The 25,781-nt window shown below is 48.0% G+C and overlaps 1 protein-coding gene and 1 long non-coding RNA gene across 2 annotated transcripts in view; one reads left to right on the forward strand and one right to left on the reverse strand.

Annotated features, from left to right (window-relative positions):
- Nucleotides 1-1,822: 1,822 nt before the first annotated feature.
- Nucleotides 1,823-7,822, reverse strand: LOC144235881 (uncharacterized). Its single transcript, XR_013336340.1, has 3 exons — nt 7,609-7,822; nt 6,455-6,631; nt 1,823-2,130 (listed from the first exon to the last, which is right to left on the reverse strand). It is a non-coding gene; the product is annotated as an uncharacterized LOC144235881 (long non-coding RNA).
- Nucleotides 7,540-25,781, forward strand: part of CUNH1orf94 (chromosome unknown C1orf94 homolog) — a 37,802-nt gene continuing 19,560 nt past the window's right edge. The window contains exon 1 of the mRNA XM_077769467.1: nt 7,540-8,427. Coding sequence (XP_077625593.1) covers nt 8,099-8,427 — 329 coding nt within the window. The 5' untranslated portion in view covers nt 7,540-8,098. The remainder of the gene's footprint in view (nt 8,428-25,781) is intronic.

Below are 25,781 nucleotides of genomic sequence, written 5' to 3' on the forward strand. Positions count from 1 at the left end.
GGGCTCAAACTCACAAACTGCGAGGTCATGACCTGAGCTGACGTCAGGTGCTCAACCCACTGAGCCACCCAGGTGCCCCTGAGAAATGATCTCTAACAGTATTAAGTCACTGAAATACTGGGAGCATGTCACAGCAGCTGGCAGTATCGTTACACACCCCTCCGTGCTTTTTTCTGTAGTCATTGGCTTACTCCTCATTCATTCATTCATTTGCTCTTGTCTGACACATCAATCTGCACCCCAGGTTCCCTGCTAGGTGCTGCGGTAACAAATACAAAGAAGAATAAGGCAAGGCCAGTAGTCCCTGCCCTCAGGGGGTTGATAGTTTATTGAAGAGGGAGTTAAACAACAAAGCACGGGTTAATTACTCTGGGAGAGATACAGCCTGTGATGGAAAGGAGGGGGGCTCCTGGCTCAGTTTAGGGAGAGAGACAGGTGAAAGGCGGCCTGTCTGGGAGACAGAGTGAGGCTTCTGTAGTTCAGGATGCAGGCAGAAGGGCAGGAGGGGCAGGAGATCTCCCTTCTGCACTCTCTAGGCTCTGTAATTGTCCAATTTCTCACTGTCCCCCTTGCTCCCTGCTGGGCTGGGAGTTGCCTCTGGCAGAAACCTCCTCCTGAAGGTCTGAGTCCCTAGTACCTGCAGTGTGTCTGTCATCCTCCCCTTGTGGATGTCCTGCAGGACACTGTGCCCTAGCCTGCTCGCGTCTCCACTCCCCCTGCCTCTAACCTGTCATCACACACACCCCCCTCTCTGCTCAGTGCCTCCATGTCCACGGGCTCCTGAGCCCAAAACCCAGGACCTCATCCCGGGCCCTCTCAACCCCTCCATCCAGGCAGCCCCCAAATCATCTAAATTCTTCCTTCTTAATATCTCCCAGGTCCCAGTGAGGGCTCTCCTGGTCTTTCTTTCCAGTTTCTTACAATAGCCACATCACAAATGCCCCAGCTCTGCTCTTGCCCCATTCAGCACAGCTTCCTCTTTGCCACCAGTGATTTCAAAACCACTACCCTGATTCACAGCTCCCACACCTTCCCAGGACATTTCCCCATGACCTACAGAGTGAAGTCCTAGCTCCCTGCTAGATTGTCCAAACAGGGGCCTCCATTACCTGCCCCTGCCTGCTCATCCAGCCCGTCTCCCCGCTCCCCGCACCCACCCACCCATGCTCTAGCCATTTGTAGGCCCTTATGCTCCTGAGATGAGCATGCTTTCTCTCTCTCCATCGCCTTGGGCCTTTGTGCAGGCTGCTCCCTCTGCCTGGAATGCTCTGCTCCTCCTGCTGTGGCTGGCGCCCTCCTGTTTGTCCTTCAGAACTTGGTCCAGGTGTCAGCTCTTGCAAGCAATCTTCACCAGTGCCACTTAGAGTGCTTGGTACACGGTAGGCATTTAGTAGAGCTTTTCTGGATGGATGGATGGATGGATGGATGGATGGATGGATGCTTGACTAGGTGCTCAGTAATGTTTGTGGAATGGACCCAAAGGTGTCTCCCCCAGACTTCATTATCTGAGTTCCTCAAAGAAATGCCTTCTCTGAGTTATGATTTAATGTTATGCTCTATGTCTTCAGAGAACCCTGATGTGAGAAACTGACCAACTTAATGGCATTTCTGTCTTTATGAAAACAGAATTGAATATATTGCCCACTATGTCACTCAGTGTCCTTTATACAAGGACTCATGATAAATTCATGCTTGGGGTTATTTCCAGGAAACATTTTGTCTCCACAGATGAAGATGTGTATTTTCTGCTGTCAGAAAATAAAAACTCTGCCTTCCGACGTGTTTCCATTTTTGCTTTAGCTGACAAATAAGGATACTCAGTTTTATTACCTTATTACCTCCGTGTGTTCTGACCAATTCAGGTGCCTGAGAGTAGCAACTCTTTCTGGGTTCTTTAGACAGAGTCAGTTCTTGCTTTATTCTTCAATGCTGTAATTTTTACTTTTTAATCTGAAAGCTGCCTCAAATCATCTCAGCACTCAACTAGTATAAATCTTAAATGAATGCATATTGGTGACCAGTATCCTGGCCCGGAAGTTATGAAAGGAAGGGCAGAACACCAAGCTTCTAGTTGAGAAGGATCCCACATAAAGCCTTTCCAGAATTCCTGGAGCACCCGTCACGATGAGGCTGGTGGGAAAGCCAGAACAGAAAGTGAAAGGTCAAATGCATTCTGACTTTTTTGCTACCTTACTTTGCCCCCACTGCCAAGGTGTATTCTTTGCCTCCATCAACTATGGCCTTCCTTGTCCCTGACTTTAAATGGAGATCCCGTAAGCTACTGTTTTTACTTTAATAGCTGATAATAACATTAATCAGTATCTGTTATTGTGGGCACACTGTGAGCCTGGCACTGTGCCGAGAAACTTTGCGTTTTCCTATTTGAACCTCTCCCTCTCTGAACCTTCTGTTCTTTTAACCACCATGTTGCAGATGAAAGATAAAATGCCAGAGAAGTTAAGCACGTGTAAAGCCACTCCACAGGAAGTAGCAAAGCAAGAATTCAAATTCAAGTGTGTTGGCTACCACAGCCTAAGCTCTCAACAGTCTCCTCACTTGTGGGCAAGGAAGGGAGGCAAGAATAAGGGCTGATATCCCCTGGACAATGGTGAGAATTACTGATGATGTTGCCGAGAGAGAGAAGTCACAGGGTCATAGCATTGCTTCTAGAGCATTCTGGTGTCCTTTTCAAAGTCCTAGAAATGACTGGCTGCTCTGTGGCTGGGTTCAGTGGCTGGGACAATATCCAGGGGACACCTATTCCTGTGACACGTGGCTACACCTTCCTCTTGCTCCAGTTCTGATGGTTTGTCCTTCAGATTTCCCTGGGAGCTCCCCATGCGTGGGTTCTGCTCTGGGCAGCTTGACCCATTACGGCATCATTGGCCTGGTAACACAGGGGATTTCTCTGTGGGTTTTTAGAGCCTACAAGAAAATTTGAAGCCTAAAAATGTTTTTATTAGCTCCACAATACCAAGTAGAAAACTACAACATTAACATCAGTAAATATTTAATTAAATGCAAAATGTAACATTATGTCAACTTCATTAACTGTTGAATTCAGTAGTCATAAAAATTTCATTTCATTTGATAACAATTTGAGGTTGGACTTCTCTCACTGTGCAAGATTTCCCAGGTGGGCACCGAGATGGGTAAGAAATCACAGCCGGCCATAAATGAAATAAACTACTCATGGCCAAAAATTTTCAAAAGCAAAATGGCAAAAAGCCTTTCAAATTTATTTTACAGCCAAAAAGTTATATTTGTGGTGAGAGGTGGGTGTGTTTAAAATATTTTAGATGAGGGGAACCTGGGTGGCTCAGTCAGTTAAGCCTCCGACTTCGGCTCAGGTCACCATCTCAAGTTCATGGGTTCCAGCCCCATGTCTGGCTCTGTGCAGACAGCTCAGAGCCTGGAGCCTGCTTTGGATTCTGTATCTCCCTGTTTCTCTGCTCCTCCCCTTCTCAGGCTCTGTCTCTCTCTGTCCCAAAAATAAATAAAACATTAAAAAAATTAAAAAAAAAATATATATACATATGTTAGATGAGGGATAGGGCCTATAGGAGGAAGCTGGTTTCGCACCTATGAAGGTCTTCACAGAGCACAGGCCATGCCCAACCTGGATCCTGGCCATCCTGGCTGTGTTAGTGTCAGTGACGGAAGCTGGGCGAGGAAAGGTTTGGGCCAGAGACTTGGGAGGGAGATTTGCTGCTTCCTGAGGCTTTCCTGCTTATAAACAGAAAAGCAAGAATCTCTGAATCCTAAATAATGATAGCTTAATATTCACTGGGTACCTGTTCTAAGCTGTGTACCTGCATTATTATCTCAGCTGTCACAAAGCAACTCTATGAGGTCAGTATTGTATTATTCCTGTTTCACAGATGAGCAAACTGAGATATATAGAGGTTAAACCACCTGCTCAGGATAATAAAGGCGGTAAAAGGCAATTGAAGAATTTGCCCAAACAAATTGAACCCACTGTTCAAGGTGCTGAAGAGAGGCCTGGTCCCTGCCCTTTTCCAGAGTTTGAAGTGAAGTGTCCAATGGAGATGGACACCATTTCCTGTGCTGGGCCCATAGATCTATACGTACTGGAGAAACACAGCTACCTATATTGAACGAGACTGGAATAAGCTCAGTTTTCCCCACATCTGCTGTGTACCAAGCACTTACGGAACACTTGGCTCCCTACACTTGCCTGTAACAATGTCTAAGCTAGAAAGAGATCTTATTCATCTCCTAGCTCTGCGCCTTGCACAATCTTGGCCCATGACAGGTGCTCAAAAATGAACCAAGCCTAGGAAGGCTTAGTTGATGATTTGAGTCTGTCCCTCCATCACAGAGCAATTTTCCCAGTACAGCTAAAGTCCTCCATCGCTACACATAGCACAGAAGCTGTTATTTAGAAACTTCAGTAGCACACATTTCAATGTAATCAACAAAGGAACGAATAGCATACAGCACTTTTATGGGCCTCCTATGTGCCAGGCATTCTAGGGACTTTCCATGTGTTAAATAGTTATTAGTAACGGTATATCTACAATTCTACAAAGCAGGTGTTCTTTATCATCCCATTTTATAGATGAGACCAAGTGTTGTGAGCTACATGGTATCCCTGCAAATTCATATGTTCAAGTCCTAACCCTCAGTACCTCAGATACCATATGACTGTAAGTGGAAATAGAACCTTCAAAGAGTGGTAAAGGTAAAATGAGATCATTAGTGTGGGCTCTACTCCAATATGACTGGTGTCCTTATAAGAAGGGGACAACATAGACATGCACAGAGGGAAGACCATATGAAGACACAGGGAGAAGACAGCCATCCGTGAGCCCATGAGAGAGGCCTCAGAGGGAACCAGCCCTCTCTACACCTTGATCTTGGACTTCTAGCCTCCAGAACTGTGAAGAGATAAATTTCTATTGTTTCAGCCACCCATTCTGTCATACTCTGTTATGGCAGCCCTAGAGAACAAATACACCAAGGCACAGAGTGCCTCCATTGCCAGAACACATGAACTCAGAATTTGAATCCAGATAGTCTGGTTCTAGAGTCCATGTGTTTTAGGACAAAGAATATGTTCTCTGTGCTGTCCAAAATGGTAGCCCCAAGGCCCCATATGGCACTTGAAATGTGGCTGATCGAACTAAGGAGCTACAATTTTAACTTAATTTACATTAAAATAGAATTTTAAAATAGCCACATGTGGCAAGTGGCTACCATAGTGGACATAGTTTTATGCTATTTCTAATTATTGCACTTATGTTTTTCGCCGAATCTTCTATTTTTATTATGTTTATTCATTTATTATTTCTCAGAGAGAGAGAAAGAGCTAGCACAAGCGGGGGAGGGGCAGAGGGAGAGAAAGAGACACGGAATCTGAAGCAGGCTCTAGGCTCTGAGATGTCAGCACAGAGCCCTACATTGGGCTCAGACTCACAAACTGCGAGATCATGCCCTGAGCTGAAGTTGGATGCTTAACTGACTGAGCCACCCAGGCATCCTTTGCAGAATCTTCTAGAAAGATTCTATGCTCCAAGAAACATGCTATCTTTATTCCCTGTCTCTGCTGCATTTTATTTATTTATTTATTTATTTATTTATTTATTTATTTTTTTTTGCAATCCTTTCCAATTTAGTCCCTGTTGCCTAGTCTCCTGCTGAAGGGGAGAAAGAACAGGAGTGAGTGAGCTGGCTAACTTTCCAGAATCCTGTGGCCTGGGCAGTGCTGGGCTGTTGGCATACTGCTCTAAGCATAAGTGTTAGCCAACCAACTGCTAAGCAGCACAAACACTGAGTGACATTTTCAGAACTATTAATATTTCATCAGAAATGATCACTTTTCCTTTAAATACACTATCTTAAAAGGTTTTCTACATTCTTAACTATAATTTTATTCAGTCTAGATCCTCAGAATTTTCCCCAAAGGAGCACATCTTCAATTTTATAATGAAAATCAAAGGGGAATGAAGCTCGGATTTCAAAATTGAGAGTCAACATCTCCAGGAACTCGGGTCTTCTCCAAAGAGCAGGAATGTGTGTAGGGCCTGCTGAATCACCAGGTGCTTTACATAGGGTATACCATTAATTCATCTGGTACATATTTACTGAGTACCTACTATGTGTCAGAAATGTGGTTTCCATAGTAATGTATCAACACCATTTTACAGAAAGAGGATTCCTTCTCTTCCTTCTATCTCATCTCCAATGTCAACCTTAGCTCCCCAAAGAGGCCTACCTGGACATCCATGTAATTCTGCCTCTATTCCCCTTCCCTTGCCTCCTTTTGTTGGTTCAGTTTCCATCAGAGCCTTTATTTCATCTGTAACCAGTGCTTATTTATTTGTTATGCTAGTTTGTGACCTGTCTTCCTGCGCTGGCATATAGGCTCCAGGAGATCAGGGACCCCCAGGCTGCTTTGTTCACCTGCACACTTCCTGGCCGGTCCACTCACCTGGAGGTGCTCAGTCAGTGCTGGGGAATGAAGGACGGACGGAGCATGGGAGACGTTAAAAAATTGGCTGGGGTGACACAGCTAGGTGGTGGCACCGGCCGGGTTCAACCCAGCTCTGGCCTGTTCTCATCTTGTCTTCTTTCCAGTCATCTGGCTCTCCCTTGACTGGGTGAAACCCTGGAGGAACAATGATTCGTGGGGTCAGAGAGCCTGGGCAAGGAGCTGTGTCAGCTCTGAGTTCTAGAAAGCCCATCCAGTGAGCGTTGGGAGCCCAGTGGGCGGCAAACTGCTAACTTAGCCCTTCTTTCCTCACCTGAGCCTCTGACTCCATTCCTACGTGCCCACCCTCCACCCCCAGAACGGGAGGGGACTGGTTGATATCAAAGCCTGAACTTACAGGATCAGACCCGGAGGCTGGGGGGCGGGGGGCGGGGGGGGGGGCTGTGTTTGAAACCACTAGAAAGAGGGCCTTGGACACACCCCTTTCTGACTCCAGAGACTGGGTTTCCTGAACCGCGGCACAAGCTTGTTAGTTTGAGTATGTCACAGAAAGCTCAGCGCTTGGCACACGGTAAGCCCCCAACATAGTGGCAGTTGGGGTAAAATCAGGCGATACAGGGCCAGGGGCCCAGGCAGGCGCGAAGCTATCACACGGAGTGGTGGGGCCAGGCGGGGTTGCGGCGCCCTAGACCTCCAAAAGGAGCAAGGGCTCTGGGGTCCTCCGGGCCCCCACCCCCACCCCGCCGTGGGGCATTGGGCACCGAACCCGGGGCGGCCCGCGCACCGAGCCGAGCCGTTGCGTTTGAAACCAACAGAGGAATTCTGGCGCTGGACTGGGAGGGTGTGGGAGCCACCGACGCTCAAATAGGCCGGAACTGCTGCGTCCGGTGCGGCCCACCCAGACAGCGCCCGGCTGAGGCGTGGGGACCCTGGCGGGTCCAGGCTGAGCGCAGCCCAGCGCGGGGGGCGCGGCAGGTGTCTGCTGGGGGCGCCGGGGCGACCGCAGTCCCGGGGGTCTTCCTGCCCAAGGCGGCCGGCTGAGCGGCTCTGGCAAAGGGGATTGGGGGCGGGCAGGGGGCCGAGCCAGGCGGGGTTGGGCGGGCTGTTGAGCTCTCGGGGTGCGCGGGGTTCCCTGGAAAGGCCCCACTGAGTACCTGATGCCGGCCCCCCGCCCCCACGGCTCCTAGCAAGGTGCTCAGTGCCGGGCCCTCGCCCAGCCATCCGCGCGGCTTAGCGGGCGAGAATGGGCTGAGCCGCAGGCTCCGCAAGGTGTCACGGGCGCGTCGCGACGGGGGTGTGCCAGGGACTGTGGGGAGAGCCCGCCCTCCCCCTCCAACTGTTCCCAGATGTCATTCTGCCCGCCCAGGCGCCTGGTTCCTGAGCTCAGGGGGATTCCACGGTTACTAAGCTACTGGTTTTTGTTGACTTTCAAATATTTTCTTCTAAGGGAAAGGGGGAGGGGGGCAAAAGTCAGGAAAGAACAAATCAAAACAAATCGAAATAAGCTCCCCTCCCCAAAACAAAATTGCCCTCCAGCCACCACTCACACACAAGTCGAAGACCTCTGAACATAGTCACCTTACTGGAGGACCAGCCAGACAGAACTGACCTGCTTCTGCCCATCCACGTTTCCCCTTCCGGTGAATGAGGGGCCGTGGTGGATGGTCCCCCTGTCTTCGAGCCCTGGGTGGACAAAGGAGCTTCCGGAAAGAGAGGAGGAGGATGGCCAGTGGGAATGGGCTCCCTTCATCCTCTGGCCTGGTGGCCAAGCGCCCCTCCGCCCTGGGCCCATTCCCCAGATACATCTGGGTCCACCAGGACACACCCCAAGACAGCCTGGACAAGACTTGCCACGAAATCTGGAAGAGAGTTCAAGGCCTGCCTGAGGCTTTGCAGCCCGGGACCTCAAAGGACCAGCTCTCTGACCCCATGGCTGGGACTCCAAGAGACAACGGGCTCAGCTTCCAAGAAGAGTGAGTGTCCCCCTATGTGACTGGTGCCAAGGGAGGAGGGAGGAGCAGAGGTGGGACCTTCTCGGGGAATGTTCTGGCCCATAGTTCAGTCTGGTTAAACCGTAAAGGCTGTATACTTTTCCTCCATCTGTTGTGGTCCTTTGTCCAAGCTTTATAAGGGAGGTGACTGGGTCCTGGAGTTACCTGGGTGCAGGGCCAGTCAAGGGCTGTATTTCTGTTGTGTCTGTATCAGCCCTCTAAGGGGACATTTTTCATTTTGCACAAGGAAAACCCACCTTGGCCGGGGCTGAAGGTTAGATGCCCGTGGCTTTGCCTGGAAGCAACAGGGTAATACTTTCCCCTTCTCACCCCTCAAAGGCTTGGCATTGGCACGGAAGAATCTAGTGGTTTAAAACCACATCTGGAATTCCCTAATACAGGGAGCAGCTGTCCCATTCAGCCTCCACAGAAGCCGCCGCAAGAGCGCACATCAAAATATTTACTGGGAAGGCATTGACATATTCAGAGGACATAATAGAAAATTAAAGTGCGGGAAGATGGCTGTAAATAGCCCTTTTCCTGGATGGGAAATCCTGTGTCTGGGAAACACAGAGCTAAATGTTTCTCCACCAGGGCCGAGTCAGGCAGATATCGTTGGGGATGGATATTTGCAAGGAGAGGAAGACAAGACAGCTCATTAGGAAGAGCAAGGAAACCACCATGATCATTAATGCCAATGCTGAGCCCTTGTTCAATGTTTGGCGTCTTCAAAGTGGGCTGCAAACATTAATTAATCCTCCCAGACAGAGTCCCTATGAGGCAGGTATTAGTGTCCCCATTTTACAGATGGATTAAGTGTTAATAATTAAGCGCTAATTAAAGACTAAGTGATAATTAAGTGTCGCCTGTTCCAACACATGCTCCCCTTCAGCTCAGAGATGCCAGAGTGGGGGATAATTTAGGCAATTATCAAATGTGTCTGGTTTCAGGGATTTCTATGAAAGAGCTAGGAAGAAAGGTGAAGTCTAACCACTACCCAGGTGTGCCTTCCTGCTGTCCCCTTTTAGGCTGGAGGTGAAGGTGGAAGGCACTTTAGCTATTATTAAGTACTGTGCCCTGTGCTCAGCACGACATGGCTGGGATGGGAATGGCCTGTCTACTGCCAAAATCCTGCCGTCCAGCCCTCCAGTGGCATTGAGCCCCTCTCCCCTGCCTATGCCATCTGCTCTGGGACAGGGCCTTGGCAGGGGGCCCTTGTGGCTGTGCTTAGCTCTCAGTGGCCAAGAAGCTGATTGTCCACTTTGTGGACCAAAGGTCAGTGGCAATTTCCAGTAGATGGCACCCTCTGTGCCAGGTCACACTGAGTTAATGGAGACAGACTCTACTTCCAGTCTGCTCTTGGCTAAAAAGTGAACTGGTGCACCTTTGGCCAGTTGCTAAACTCCATTTGGCCTTGATTTTTTCATCTGCAAATTAAGGGTGATATGCCCTGCCTTGTCCACCTCAAGAGTCGATAATGAGGATCACATGTGGTGGAGACAGGAAACCCAAAGTTGCATTATGCAAAGGAGGCTGTCCTTAAATGTAATTCTCAGAGTTTAGGGGGTTTGTTGCTGTTGCAGGCTCCAATGTGGGGTTTTCACACTATGCTCATAGACCGTAGGGTGCTTCAGGGACCACCCTCGAATCAAGAGGCCTGGTTGCTGGGCCCCCATCCCCACTTCAGCCAGGGCTGTTTGGCTTTGTTGGAATTTGCTTCCTGGAGTCCTGAGTAAAAGCTGCATTTGGGGAAAAAAAACAACAACAAAAACAGGCTCTGCTGAGAACCGAGCTGGGAAACCACTGCCTTAGATGAATAAGCGATGTCATAACCGCGTAGATCTCTACCAAGTAGAACACGAGGAGCTATTCTTGACATCAAGGCAGCTGTGATGGTGGAGTCGGATACTGGGTTTCAGCTCGCGTTGCAGCCCTGTACCAGCTGTGGGATTTGTTTAACTTATACGGGCTTTAGTTTCCTCATCTGCCAAATGGAGATGATTACCGCTGTTTCAGAGGGCTGTTGGGATGATTAAATGGGATATTTAAACATTCCCAGTAATAATGGTAATAACTAGGATTTGTAAAAATTCCTTCTAATAATAATGATGATGATGATTTCTTTAAGCCCTGCAATTATTACATGAGGTTGGTACTATTTCAAACTCCCCCTCTTTTCACTTTTTATTTTGCAGCTATTCCCACGCATAAAATAGAACAGCATGGTGAATGTCTGTGTGTCTGTCTGTCACAAAGCCTCATTAATTATCATGTTTGCTCCATTCTTGTGTCAATTCCTCCCTCCCCACTTTTTAGATGAAATCCTTTTTATAGATGAGGTCACATGTTGGAGGGTTTCATTTCTCTGCCCAAGGCCCTACAGTTAGGAAACGGTGGAGTTTCAGAAAGCAAACCCAGGTTCATTCTTAGCTACTGTGCGATAGATAGTGTGGGCTGTGTTCCCCTGGAAAAGGAAGCATCTTTTTGGACCATTACAATATTTGGCAGCCGGGTGTTCTGAATGGTCACTCATAGACAACAGATTTCAAGTTCAGTGAGCTGTACCGTGTGTTTCTGAGATGGTGACAAGCCCATGAGATACCTCTCAGCTAATGCTCCTGCTGCTTAATTTGTAGACCTGGTTTTGGTGATACTTTTCTGCCATCAGGATGGCTGGAGAAGGAAGTTCTAGAAATCTTGTTAGCCAGAATTGTTTTTCTTGACTCAATCCCTATATGTCATAAAACTCCAGACAACTCAAGGTTGAAAGGGATATTGGAGGCCATCTTCTGCTGTTTGAATCTCTTCCTCAATGTCCTTGCCAACTGGTTAACCACGGGTACGCTTTCTTAGATGGAAAGCTCACCATTTTGTAAGGTAGCCCCTTCCCTTGCTATGAAAGCTGGCTGTCAAAAGACCATTTTCTTCTATACCAAATCTGTCTCTATCAAACTAATACCTATAGATCTGGATTCTACCTTTAGGGCTGTAAACTAAATCAATCCCCTCTTTCCTTCAATAGCTCTTTAGATATTGAAAGATGGCAACACTATTCCTCCTAGGATTTCTTGTTTCTATAGCTGATTATCTCTGGTCTTCTAAGTTTCTCCTCGCGTGCCAACTTGGTCAGTTTCCTGCCTGCACTGCCTGTCCTCGTGGTAGTGCGGGGGCCAGAACCAAGTACAGTAATCCAGGTATGATCCAGTTTGTGCAGATTGGATCTTCCCTGTTTCTATTCTGTATTTGTGGTAATGGTGATTAATGCCACATTTACTTTTCTCTAAGAGCCAGCTTCATTCTGTGGACACATTTAAAGTTCGTTCACTCATTCATTCAATTACTAATTCAACAAATATTGTTTGTTGTGCTAGCAGGACAGAGCCAGGAACTGGATAGGGCTCTCCTTCCTGCAGCTTACATTCAAGTAGGGACAGAAACAGAAAACAAAAAATTAAAGACTATGGTAGTTTCAGCATGTGAAAAGGACTGGTGTTCTAGGGGGAGAAAAGCAAACACATAAAAATGAACACATACAATAATTTCAGATAGCGAAGAGCGCTCTGATGGAAATAAAACCAAGTCAAGGGAAAACACCCTCTGATAGCAGTCGGAGAAGGGCTCTCCGAGGAGAGATGGTCATGTGATCTAAAGCCTGGATCCAAAGAAGGAGCCAGTCAGGTGGAACCCAGGAAAGGGCATCCAGGCAGATGGGAGAGCGGAGAGCAGCTACAAAGAAGAGTCGATGTGGGGGTGAGCACGGAGAGGGGCAGGTGTATGATGGGACATGGGACAAGGTGATAGCAGAGGCGTAGGTGGCTTGGGGGATCACTGTAGTGAGTTTGGATTTGATTCTCCATGTAATGGCCCACACTTGGAGGATTTTAGGAAGGGGGCGTAGCATAAGCGGATTCACTTGTTTTTAAAGACCTCTCCAGCTGCTGTGTGGAGAGGGTATGTGGGCCTGAGAGAGGAGGTAGGAAGACCTTGGAAAGATGCCACAGTAGTTGAGGTGAGGCGCCACGGCGGTGGTGGCTGGATCAGAGTGAGTGCAGCAGAGATGGAAAAAGCAGGCAAGTCAGTGTGTGTTCTAAGAAGCCACCAGACACGCTGGTGGTTTGGGGACACTCAAACAGAGATGACCAGGCTAACCTGCGGTTCTCGGCCTGAGCCACTGGTTGGATGGTGTGCCATTTACTAAGGTGGGGAAGAAACAGGAGACACAGGGTTTCGGCCAGAAATCAGTAAACTCTGTCTAGTGTTCATTAAACTCCAGAATCTTACTCAGTTATCTTTTAATTAGACTGAAACTTGGGCTCAGAGAATCGTGGCAAGCCACTACTGACTCATATTCTAGGATTACTTATTCACTCATTCCCCTCGTTACTGAAACTTCACAGCCTCGCAGTGGAGTTTTGAATTTGCTGTGACTCCATTGCCCTGACTCAGAAGTAGCATTTGTTCATTCCTTCGTTTGCAGACTTATTCAGCAAACACTCACAGCCGCCTTCTCAGTGCCAGGCCTGGTGCTGAGTCCCACGGGAATAGAGATAAGTAGGACAGGAGCCCTGCTCTCAAACAGCTCCCACTCTGGTGGCTGCGAGGGACCCAGATTCTTCTGACAGCAAGGACATTCAATTGCATTTATTGTGCACTTACTGCATGCCTGATAAAGTGTGAAAGCAAATACAGTGGTGGGAAAGATGGGGACTGAACTTCACAGACCTTCGGTGTCTTGAGGAACATAGATCACAACGAATTACAGTTAATGTGCTGATGAAGTACCAGTGGCGGGGAAGCACATGGCTTGGGGAAAACTTCCTGGAGGAGGCTGTGGGAGGTGAGCTGGAAGAAAGGTCAAGACCCCTGCACTGTGAGTGTGATGAAGGATGGAGAGACAGCCCCCAGGGGGCAGAGGATGGCAGGATTGTCACTGCAAGGGGCTCCATGGTAGTGTCTCCTGAGCTGAGAAGAAAGAGGGAGCAGCCTACAGAAAGCATCCTGCAGGCGCAGGGAAGGATAGGAAGCTCCCTGGGTAGGGCATATCCTGTGGGGGAATGGGTGGAGGAGAGCAGAGAGGTGGCCTGGAACTTGCTGGGTGTGGTTCACTTCTCTGGCTGCTTTCAGGCCCTCAGGAGGACTCCAGAAACTTCCCACCTCCCCAAGTCAGACAGAACTCGGTGTCCAGAGTCAGGCCTTCATGGGTGTCACTCTGAGCCAGACCCAAGAAGGAAGAGAAGTCTACATACAAGAAAGGAATCTGTTTAAATATTTAAAAAGCAGAAATACTCCCTCTCTGTCTCTGCCCCTCCCCTGCTCACGTTCTGTCTGTCTCTCTCAAAAATAAATAAACATTGAAAAAAAATTTTTTTTTTAAAGGGGCACCTGGGTGGCTCAGTCGGTGAAGCGTCCGACTTTGGTTCAGGTCATGACCTCACAGTTCGTGGGTTCGAGCCCCACGTCGCGCTCTGTGCTGACAACTCAGAGCTTGGAGCCTGCTTCAGATTGTGTCTCCCTCTCTGTCTACCCCTCCCCTTCTCTCTCTCTCTCTCAAAAATAAATAAACATTTAAAAAATGTTCAAAAAATATATCTTTATATCCTTCATATTTTGCAAGGGTCAAAGACTCCCTGGGCCCCAGGTTAGAATCCTTTTCTCCTGGACACTTAAGAATCTCCCTCCCTTAAGCTTCCTGGGCCTGGGCCTCAGCCACTGCTATGACCCTAGTCACGCGGACACCCCCCTCATCTTGGTTGTCAAAGGAATTAGTGCACGAAACGACAGACAGAGGTTCAAGGCCCAACCCTTCCCTCCTCTAGTCATCTTCATGACGGTCTTTGACTCCTTGCCTCCCTGCTGGTCTCTCTTCCGCCATTTTCAGAACATCTTATCTTGCTGTGTCTGCTTCTTATCTTGCTTCCTTTCCTTCCTGGATGTCATCCCTGCCCCCCCCCCCATATTCCTGAAGCATATTAACAGTGCTGCTTAGGAATCTTCCAGACTCCCCTCATTGTCTTCTGAACCCCTTGACCTGGTCTTCAAGGATCTTTGTGTTGGCCTTGCCTGCAAGTCCAGATGCATGTCCTGCTGTTCTTCTCCAAACTCTCTGTAAACCAAAATGAGCCACACATCTTCTTGCTCTTGCCCAGATCATTCCACTACCAGGAATGCCTTCCTTCCATATCTCTGTCTGTTGAAATCCTATCCGTCCTTAAAAACCTAGAATAAGTATGTCATCCTCTGAATTTTCCACCGCTCACCCGTTCAACATTTTGTTTTCTTCCACCCCCTTCCATGTTCTTCCTTTTAATTCAAATAATGTGTTATGCCTTCTCTTTTTCCTCAGAGTTTAAAGGTGGCTCAGAAAACAAAATAAGGCAACAAGTGGGTTAGAATCCCTGCACACTTCCTGGCCGTAACCAAGTTGCTCACACTTTCTGTGCCCCGTTTTCCTCATTCTGAAAAATGGAAAATGCCTTGGTGACCAACCACCTTAAAAGATTATTTTGGAGGTTAATGAAGGAGCGCATGCAAAGCTTACACAGCACCTGGCATAAGATAAGAGCTCCCAAGTTATTTTCCATCATCATCATCACCATTATTCTTCTGATCAAGGATAAAATAACAGGCATTAAGTAATCAAGAAAGGTATGGCGAGAGGAGACATAGACTAGAAAACCTCCACTAATGGAAATTGTTCAACTGAGGCTAGCACTTTGCTTTGGGATTCTTGGCAGCCAGAACAAATAGTAGGAACGTAGCAGTTGGTTTCTATAACTTATATCATCTAATAAGGGAAAGCAGGAGTGATCATCAGGAGATACCAATGCTTCCTTAGCTCTAAGGACCATGTGGCTTTTATATGAGGGTGATGGAATGGAAAAGTTGGTTCAGGGTCAGCTCTTGTGTTGACCATTGGCCAAAGGGGAGGATACCACAACATCCCGATGGGATGTGTCGGTGTGGTACTGGCATGAGATTTCTGATCATAGGCACATATTGTACGCTGCTTTGTGGCAACAATTCTTCCTCCCCCACTTGACCATGGCTCCTTAAGGGTAAGGACTGTGTCTTACTCATCTTTGTCTTCCCAGTGCCCAGCTATGTTCCTGGCACTTGGTGGCTGCTCTGCAGTGTGTATGAATGAATGAGGAAGTGAATGATGGATGAACCATAAAAATGCCACTGCAAGAAGCGTGAAGCCCAGAGGTGGCCAGGATCCAAGCAATGGGTCACAGTCATCAGAGGAAGCATTGAGTGACCCAAGGACAGAATATCAATAAGGCAAGGCACTGCAGGGTCTTTCCCTCCACTACCTTACGCTGCAGAGAGAGGAACTAATGTTTTCTTGAACAACTCATATATGCCAGGCTCTATATTTTAATTTTCTGTGTATCTCATTGTCTTAGCAACCCTTCCCGGTAGATGGTCAATATTACTCCCGTTTCACAGATGAGGAAGCTGAGTCTCAGAGTCCAGGCAACTTGCCCAGAGTCGTCCTGCTATGCTAGGAGTGGGCAAAGCAGAGATAGAAAGCCCCTGAGGCTTCAAGACCTGAGCTCCTTCCTGGACACCAGGAGCCCATCAGGATAGCCCTTCCGTGTCTGTTTTGCACCAGGAGCCATGAGCAGCAGAGGGAAGATGAATCATGATTAACGTCCCATGTCCCGTGTCCCCCTTTTTAATTTAATTTTATGGTTTCAGGAACTGTGTCGCAGGTTGTGGGAGCCCGCAGAGATGGGCCACCAGTGGTTTGTTTTAATCCCCTTTTTAATATCTTTGTTGCAACGTTCTTTCCAATTCAGCTCCCAAGTCACATTAAAAAAAATACCTCTTCCTTAGGGTAAGCCTTCTCTTATTAAACAGATTCAAATGAAAAGTTTTAAAGATAATTTGAACAATATGAATCACTCTGTAGCTCCACAGCAGCCGTAGCCGAAGCTCGGTTACTGCTGTAGTCATTCCCCAGCCTCTCCCGTCTCAATCTCCAGCTCCCTGAGTGCCCCCACCCCAAACCCTTCCAGTCCCAGGCCAGCTGCAGCCCTGCCTGCTTTCTTCCAGGTTCTCAGCTTCTCCTGTCCCCTCCAGGGACACGCTGCCTTCTAGCCGCCTCTGTCCCACCTGCCCTGAGGGATAGGCAGGAAGGAGCTGGGTGGCGTCTCAAGGAAATTCCCACCTCATTTGCATGAAAACCAAGGGAGCAGAGGCAGATGGTAGAGGAAGGAAGGAGGGATACCTGCTCAGAATGCAGATGCCTGGGCCTTTCGTTCTGGACCCACTGAACTGCCACCTCCCCACGAGGGCCCAGCGATCTGCATGGGAATAGTTGCCTCCTGTGACTCCTGTGCATATGTATGAAAGTTCTCAGGTACTTTGGGCGTCAAAGATGACAGATCCTCAGATTTAAAAGGGATATAGCTTTGAGAAGGAGGTGTTCCAAAGAAGCGAGTGAAGGAAGGAGCCTGAGCTTTATGGAGTGAGCTGTGAGTACATGCCAAGGATGTCGTAAGAAATGGGCTCTAGTCGACACGAAGGCCTTTGCGAAGTAATGAGAAGGATGTGAAGTCCAGGCTTGGCATTGGGGCAGCTGAAGGATCTCACAGGGTTACCTCCTCTAACCCCAGGTGGCATCGCCATCCCCACGGTGCGGATGACAAGGCTTCAGCGACTTCCGCCACTCTGCAGCCCCACCAGCTGGGGCCTTGGGCGGCTCGGGGTCAGTAGGGCTCCCTGCCTGCATCCTGGCTGGCTCTCCCGCACCACCGGCTCTCTCTCCGTCCGTTTGAGCTGCTAACATTTGCATAGCGCTGGTTACAGTTTACCAAGTGCTTCACATTCACCTTCTCACTTAATCTTCCCACAGTCCACAGCCCAGAGAGCAGAGGAGGGGCGGAGGCCAGCTTTCTGAAGGCCCCCACCCCAGCCCCCCGCTCTCCCCAGACAGACAGAACTCAGTGGGTTTCCAGGGATCCTTTGGCACCCAGGTGCACAGGCCCTGAGACGGCAAATCTGCAGCTTCTTTCAAGTGACCCTCCGCCCCAAACCAAAACCACTCAGAGCCCAGGGCCCGGGTTTGTGATGGGTGGAATCCACCCTCCTTTTCATGCCTTTCCTTTCTGCAGTTTTCCCCAAGGCTGTGACAGTCTGTGTGTGTGTGTGTGTGTGTGTGTGTGCGTGTGGGTGTTGAGTGTATACGTGTATGGCTGTGGTGTGTGTGGGAAGTGTGCATGAGTGAGGTGTGTTTGCACAAGTGTGCATGGATGTGGTATATGTCTTTGCATGTGTGTGCGGGGTCGTTGTGTGTGCATGGTTGTAGCATGACTATATGCATGGGTGTGTGCACATGGGTATGTGTACATGGCTATATTTTATTTGTGTACATGACTGCTATGTCTGTGTGTACACATGGATTGGTGTGTGTGTGCAAGGCTGTGGTGTGTGCGTGTGTTGCTCTGCTATGTGTGTGTGCGTGGGTGTGGTGTGTGTCTGTGGCCCTGCTCTGTGTGTGTGCATGGCTGTGGCATGTGCATGGGGAGGGAGCCCCAGGGCGATGCAGTGAATCCCACACTAGGAGGAGAGGGAAGACGGAAGAAGACACAGGCAGCTTTGGCGGAGATGGCCGTGTCCCTTCCCTCCACGTGGGGTGGGGCATCCTGGGTGCTGTGACGAATACACCAGGGCAACAGAAAATGGGTCTCTGCTCCTCATCACAGGAAGACCCAGAAACCTCCACCACCCTCGGTCAAGCACGGGTGTGTGCCCACTAGGGACAGGGCCAGGCTAGACGCCAGAGCCTCTGCCTCTGTGATGAAGGCCCCTCCTCATCCTTTGGTATCTCTTCCCCACTACCACTCGTAGCCTCTCACCTGCCCACCAAGTTCTGCCTTCTGTCACCTCATCGTCCTAGTTCCTGGCTGGCTTCCTGGAGGCCCCCGGCCTCCCATACCCGAGATCAGAGAAGGGAAGTGAATTGCAGAAAGGACAGAGCTGGGGTTTGAGCTTGAAGGCCCTGCTCAGTCTACCACTTGCACTGTTCTGGGCAGTGTGAGGTGGTGACTGCAGCTAGAGGCTTGGACCCACATGGACATGGGATCCCATCCTGTTCCAACACTTATGCTCTTGGGTGAACTTGAATTTACCTTTCAGATTCCTGAGCCTGTTTCCTCTTTCTAAATCGGGAATGGAGATGCTAGCTATCCTTCATCGCTGTTGTGGGGACAAGTGGCGAGTATAACACCTGGCACCTAGAAGACACAGCATAGACCCTGGCTCAGGCCCCAGTCCCCTCCTATGACTCCTCTGGGTGATCCCTGGGAGAAATACCTCTGGTTTGGGGAAACCAGAGCCCAGCGCCTCTCTGCTGAAATGTCCCCAGTGGCTTCCCTTGCCTTTAGAATCAAGTCCCTTAGTATCACTCCAAGACCTGGCAGGTGCCCCCTCCTTCATTTATCTCTGATTCCACCTCATGGGACCCCGCCCTTAATGAGCCTCACACACTTAAGCATCTATCCTACCCAATGCACCAAGCCCTTTCCTAACTTGTGGTCTTCGCGCGTATGGTTCCCTGTGTCTGGAAAGCTCTTCCTTGCATTATTTGCCTGAATACATACTTGTGTCTTTTCTCCCTCAGCTTAAATGACACTTTCTCAACAAGGCCCTTTCCTCTCTCCTAACCTGGGTACGTGTCCCTAGAATTCTCACCCCCACAGCATCTCCCTCTTGGTTTTCAGAGCAGTATGGCCTGGTGGTGACAAGCATGGCCATCGGAGCGCGATGGCCTCAGTGCATCCACCGTGTTACTTCTTAATTCTATGACCTTGAGAAAATTACTGAACTTCTCTGTCTCTGTACTTCTTCACTTTAATTTCTTTTTTTTTAGTTTATTTATTTTTGAAACAGAGAGAGACAGAGTCTGAGCGGGGGAGAGGCAGAGAGAGAGGGAGACACAGAATCTGTAACAGGCTCCAGGCTCTGAACTGCCAGCACAGAACCCTACGCGGGGCTCGAACCCACGAACCGCGAGATCATGACCTGAGCCGAAGTCAGACGTGTAACAGACTGAGCCACTCAGGCGCCCCATGCTTCTTCATTTTAAAATCTGGGAAAATTGTATCTCCCCGTGTCAGTTAGCCTTTGACATATAACAAACTGCCGCAAAGCTCAGTGGCTCTGGGCACAGCTCTGTACTTAGCTCTCTTTTCTGTGGTTCAGCAATGTGGCCTGGGTTCAGCCGCATGGTTCTTCTGCAAGGGACTGGCCCTGACCGCACGTGGCTCCCACATCTGCAGTCAGCTGGGTGTGGCCGACCGGTGGCTGAGGACCTTGGGCTTCCCTCCATGGGCCGTGTCATCATCCAGCAGGCTCTCCTATGCTTGTTCACACAGAAGTTGCTAAGTCCTGAGACAAACGAGGTTAACCCCTAATGTCCTAGCGCTCTCTGCTTATTCCTTTTTCTTTTCTGTATAGAAGATATGTTGTTTTTAATTTTTATCCTACTTCTACTGAAATAGAGTTGACACACGATACTATATTAGTTTCAGGTGTACAGCATAGTGATCCAACATTTATATACATTGTGGAATGATTACCATAAGTCTTGTCACCATCTGTCACCATGCAAAGTTATTACAGTACAGTATTATTGACTCCATTCCCTACGCTGCACTTATCATCCCTGTGACTTATATATTTATAACTGAAATTTGTACTTCTTAATTCCCTTCACGTATTTCACCCATTCCTTCCTCCCCCACCCACTCTGAAAACCAGTTCTCTATATTTATGAGTCTGTTTTTGTTTTGTTTTGTTTTTGTTCATTTGCTTTGTTTTTCAGATTTCACATATAAGTGAAATCCTACAGTATTTGTCATTCTCTGTCTGCCTTATTTTACTTAGCATAATACCCTTTAGGTCCATCCATGTTGTCACAAATGGCAAGATTTCATTCTTTTTTATGGCTGAGTAATATTCATGCCTCTGTGTGTGTGTGTGTGTGTGTGTGTGTGTGTGTACTACAGCTTCCTTATTTACCTCTTGGTACACACTTAAAGTGCTTCCATAATCTGGCTATTGTAAATAATGCTGCAATGAACATAGAGGCGCATATATCATTCCAAATCAGTGTTTTCACTTTCTTCGGGTAAGTACCCAGAAGTAGAATTGCTGGACTGGATGGTATTTTTATTTATATTACTTGAGGAACCTCCATACTGTTTTCCATAGTGACTGCACCAATTTGCATTCCCAGCAACAGTGTGTGACGGCCCCCTTGCCCCCACACCCTCACCAATTTTTTTGTCTGTTCAATGCTATCTATTCTGACAAGTGTGAGGTGATATCTCATTGTGGTTTTGCTTTGCATTTGATGATAAGTGATATTGAATATCTTTTCATGTGTCTATTGACCATCAGTATTCTTCTTTGGAAAAATGTCTATTTACGTTCTCTGCCCATTTTTACTCAGATTATTTGTGGGGTTTTTTGTTTTGTTTTGTTTGGCGTTAAACTATATGAGTTTTTAATATATTTTGGATAATAGCCCCTTATCAGGTATATCACTTGCAAATATCTTCTCCCATTCAGTAGGTTGCCTTTTTGTTTTGTTGGTTTCCTTCACTGTACAAAAGCTTTTTAGTTTGATGTAATCCCAATTGTTTATTTTGTTTTTGTTGCCCTTGTTTGAGGAGACAACCAAGAAAATATTGCTAAGACTGTTATCCAAGAGTTTACTGTCTGTTTTCTTTTAGAAGTTTTATGGATTCAAGTCTTACATGTCGGTCTTTGATCATCTTGAATTTATTTTTGTAGATAGTATAAGAAGTGGTCTAGTTTCATTCTTTCGAATGTAGCTGTCCAGCTTTCCCAGCACCATTTATTAAGACTGTCTTTTCTCCACCATACATTCTTGCCTCTTTTCTACAGATTAATTGACCATATAGGAATGTGTTTATTTCTGGGCTCTCCATTTGGTTCCACTGCTCTCTGTGTCTATTTTTGTGCCAGTACCCTACACTTTTGATTATTATAGCTTTGTAGTATAGTTTGAAATCTGGGAGCGTGATACCTCCAGCTTTGTTCTATTTTATAGAGATTGCTCTGGCTATTCGGGTTCTTTTGTGACTTCATATGAATTTTAGGATTATTTGTTCTAGTTATGTGATAGCATTTTGATAGGGATTGCACTGAATCTGTGGATTGCTTTGGGTAGTATAGACATTTTAACAATATTGCCTTCTAATCCCTTAGCGTGGTGTACCTCTCCATTTATTTGTGTCATCTGCTATTCCCTTCATCAGTGTCTTATAATTTTCTGAGTATAGGTCTTTCACCTTCTTGGTGAAATTTATTCCTAGGTGTTTCTGCTTCTTACTGAATCCAGATGGGTGGGCACCACCAAAGGGCCTGGATGCAGGAAGGCATGATAAAATGTGGGGTATTACTGTAATCAGTCTACCATGCTACCCCACTGGAGCTGTTGTGGGGATTAAAATGAGTCTTTTACATGGAAAATATCTACAACAGTGCCTGGCTGGTTAGCTAGCTCTCCATAAGTGTTTGCAAGCCTGGGACCTGAGGCTTAGATGTGTCAGCCAGCTTGCTTAAGGTATGGCCCCCATTAACCAGTGAGGGTTTGGGTCCCATTTCTCTTTCCAGGGACTGAGCTCTTGGCCACTACACTCTGCTGCTGCAGCCATGCAGACAGGTAGAGAAGTCAGAACCTCTCCCGCAGTCAATGAAGTCAGTCTGCAGAGGGACTGTCACTCAGGCTCAGGTCTGCGGCAGACCCAGAGCCCTTAACTTGCTTCAGTCACAGTCCGCCATGTTGCCTGGGCACCGGGCTTGGGTACCGTGTTTGTCGTCGTTCTGAAATGCCATGGTGGGAAGAAAATATTTGTTTTGGTGTCCTCTTATAGCACTAACAATTTTCCGCTTGCATTTTTCTGTTGTCTGGCTCAGCTGAATAGCAGTTTTCATCTTTGCTCTGTGTTATCATGTACACAGAACCGCTGTCGGGAGCTAACTGTGTACTTGCTTAGTCATTATTCTGGGAAGGGGTGCCAACCAGTCAATAGCCTTTATTTTTATACGACTCTGTACGCTGCGAATGCAGACATGATGCACTGCACTCAGACACCTGTCACTTCTGGAGGTGGGCAACGCAGAGGTAGCGGTAGCCACCAGGGCCACGGCACCAGTCCTGACTTCTTCCTTTGTCAGTGCCCAGGAGCTGGGTTGGCCTCCCTGAGTGATTCACTGTGATACAGTCTGTGGCAGATTTTATGGTTTTTACCAACTTGAAGGAGAAAGCAAATAGCATGGGAGAGGTGCCAGGATCGGCAAAACTTCTTAGGAAGAGAGAAGCAAAGATAGATTCCAGGAAATGCAGGGGAGCAGACTTGACAGTGAACCCAGCAAAGTCGTGGGGAGAAAGAGAAATCTTTCTGGGAGCCCCACGGTGGTTACGAAGATCAGGTGGGCTCTGTGTGGGGTCTGCTGTGGGACTGCCATGCAGAGGTAGGGAGTTCTTGGGATGGGGCTGAGCCTGTGGTTAGTGTCATCTGACCAGCTTAGAGGGGCGCCAGGCCAGACATGGGGGCTAGAAAATGGAACCAAAGTGAGAGAGTTTTCAACCAGTGGAAGGAGCTGGGCAGTCTTTGGCAGCAGAGCTCTTGATGTCAAGAGCTCCAAGAGATGGATGAGGGTCAAGACAAGTTCATGAGCTAGTTCATTCATTGATTCAACAAATTGTCAATAAACTGGAGTCATATGACAGGCACTGCTCTAGACCCTAGGGCTGTGTGCTGAACAAGATACAATTCCTGCCCTCAGGGAAGTTCTGTTGTTATGGGAAGTAAATATCTAAAAAAGATGCTGTGTGAAGGTGCTTAATACCATGAAGAAAATAAACAGATTGATGGAGCAGAGAATGGAATAAGGTGGGAGAGGGGGACACTTAAAAATGGGGAGGAAAGGCTACTTTGGGAGTAGGAAACATGAACTGAGGCCTGAGTGATGAGCAGAAGCAGTCAGGGGATGCTCTAGCATTCCATAGGAAATGCAAAGGCCCTGGGGCTGGAATAAGCTTGGCGTTTCAAGGAATATTTATAAGGCCAGAGTGGCTGGATAAAGGAGTCAAAGTCAGAAGGGGTGACCAGGCCAATTTGTATACTGCCCTGAAGGTCAGAAAGGAGTTTAAATTTTATCCTTTGTGTAATGAGAATCCACATGAGGGTTTAATCAGAGAAATGGATTGATCTGAGTTGTTCTGAGAATGTCCTAACTCTGCAGGCATGCAGTTTTCTAGAACAAACAAGAACAAACGAATCTTGTTTTCTTGGGAGCGGAGGGGGCAGGTAGGAAGACCCTTGATCAGGGACTTGTAACAGTGTGATGAATCTTGATTGCAGCGAGGTGCTTGATAAAGGCTGTCTTGGAGAAGTTGAGATGGGCTGATAGTGACTGGATTGATTTATTCCCCCAAAGTGTTGAGCCAGGATTACTGTCAGGCTGTAGGGAGGGTCTCTGTCTGTGTCTCCGAGGCTCGGCCCCAGGCTTGTTTCCTTCAACGTTTCTATCCATAAATTGGCGAAAGACCCAGAAGATGTGCTCATCAGACATGCAGCTGGCATGGAGCTGTCAGGGACAGCTAATGCCACGGATGACAGACCCAGGATTCACCACGATGATCCTTCACAGGCTGGAGTGATGGAATGAAACCAGCAAGAGCCCTGATGGCACTCAGATTGGGGAATGAAGCCCAGCCATGGAGCCGGGGGTCCTTGCTGGATAACTATCCCTGGAAAGGAAGCCAGGTGGAGCGGGAAGGTAGCAAAGGCAGCTGGACCCACTGGCATGCCCACCTTTTCTAGGTGACAAGGTCCTTGGCCTCTTTCAGGTTCAATTTTTCGCATCCATAAAGTGGGGACGATGCTGTCTATTGCCCAGGAATGTGGAGAGGATTACATTCAAGCATGTATGTGGATGCTTGGCTTTATGTAATGGATTTATGATAGATGTAAGGGAAATAGGGGTTTGTGGAGGCTGGCCCACGGGAAGGCTCAGTGCCCTGGGACAGCCTTTCGAGGGTTCATGGAGGGCCCACAGCCAGAGTGGGCCCTCCATTCTTGGCACTGTGCTGTCCCTTCTGGGGATACCAGCTTCCTAAGAGGCCCGTGACCACTGTGATGTATCCAGAGGAGTAAGAATAGGGCTTCATACTCAGTTTCCGCCTGTATTCCAAGTTGGGAGGATGTAAGAATGTCTTTTCAGGTGCTGAGAAGGGACCATCTGTGTGTGGGTGGGTTTTGATACAGAGACCCCAAGGTCCTGAGAGTCTTTTAGAATCTGCTCTGACATCTCCTTGGAATTGGTCTCAAGTGAGTGGTGAGACTATTTATATGTGTATCTATATGTAACACTTGTATCAAAAAGAAAAAACAGCCAAAAGTAGAGCAAATAGCATGTGACGAACCCATGTACCTGTCAGTCACCCAGTTTTAGTGATGACCAAAGCATCTTGTTTTGGCCATCACTACAACTGAGCCAACTGACCAACCCATCTTGTTTCATCTATGAGCCCACCATCTTCCCCTCCAACCTCGCTGGATTAAGTTTAAAGGGGGGTCTTAAATGTAATTTTATCTGTAAACATTTCATATTTATCTCTAAGAGATAAGGACTTTTTTTGTTGTTTAAGCATAAACCACAATACCATTATCACAACGTTTTAAAATTGATATAATTGTAGTAGGTTTTTCTAGGAAATCTATTGGCATATAGCTTGCTTTGTAGAGGGGAGAGTCGAAAAGTGGTTCTTTAAATGTCTGGTGTCTGTGACTCGAGACTCACCTGTTCCCTTTGAGGAGGATGATGAAGAGGAAGAAGGGGGTCTAAAACCTAGATTGGTAGCCTCTTTTATTCTGATTGTTTCCAGGGACACAGCAGTGAGAGTGGGACCTATTTATAGACAAAGTCTAGACATGGGACGGAGGAAAGGAAGAGAGTGGGAGAGGGCAGAGAGGAGGGGGAAAGAGCATGGAAAGACAGGAAAGCCTGAGTGGAAGACGGCCCCTCCTCCCTGCAGCCACGCCACCTCCCAGGACCCGCCCACTGCAACCATCACAGGGTACCTCACCACGTTCTCACACCTGTGCCATTAGCCTGCTACAGGTTTCACGCCCATGCTATAGGGGAGGTCCAGAGGTTCCAGGCTCTGTCATGAGTAGTGCCCTATTGAGACCCAGGTCCATTTGGCTGGAGTCTGCTTTTTCCTGGCACCTCTCTCTGCTTCTAAGTCTGCTGAGGCTGCGTGTGCCACTGGTGATCAGGAGGTCCGGCTG

Source organism: Crocuta crocuta, unplaced genomic scaffold (genome assembly GCF_008692635.1).
Source record: "Crocuta crocuta isolate KB4526 unplaced genomic scaffold, BGI_CrCroc_1.0 scaffold351, whole genome shotgun sequence".
NCBI lineage: Eukaryota > Metazoa > Chordata > Mammalia > Carnivora > Hyaenidae > Crocuta > Crocuta crocuta.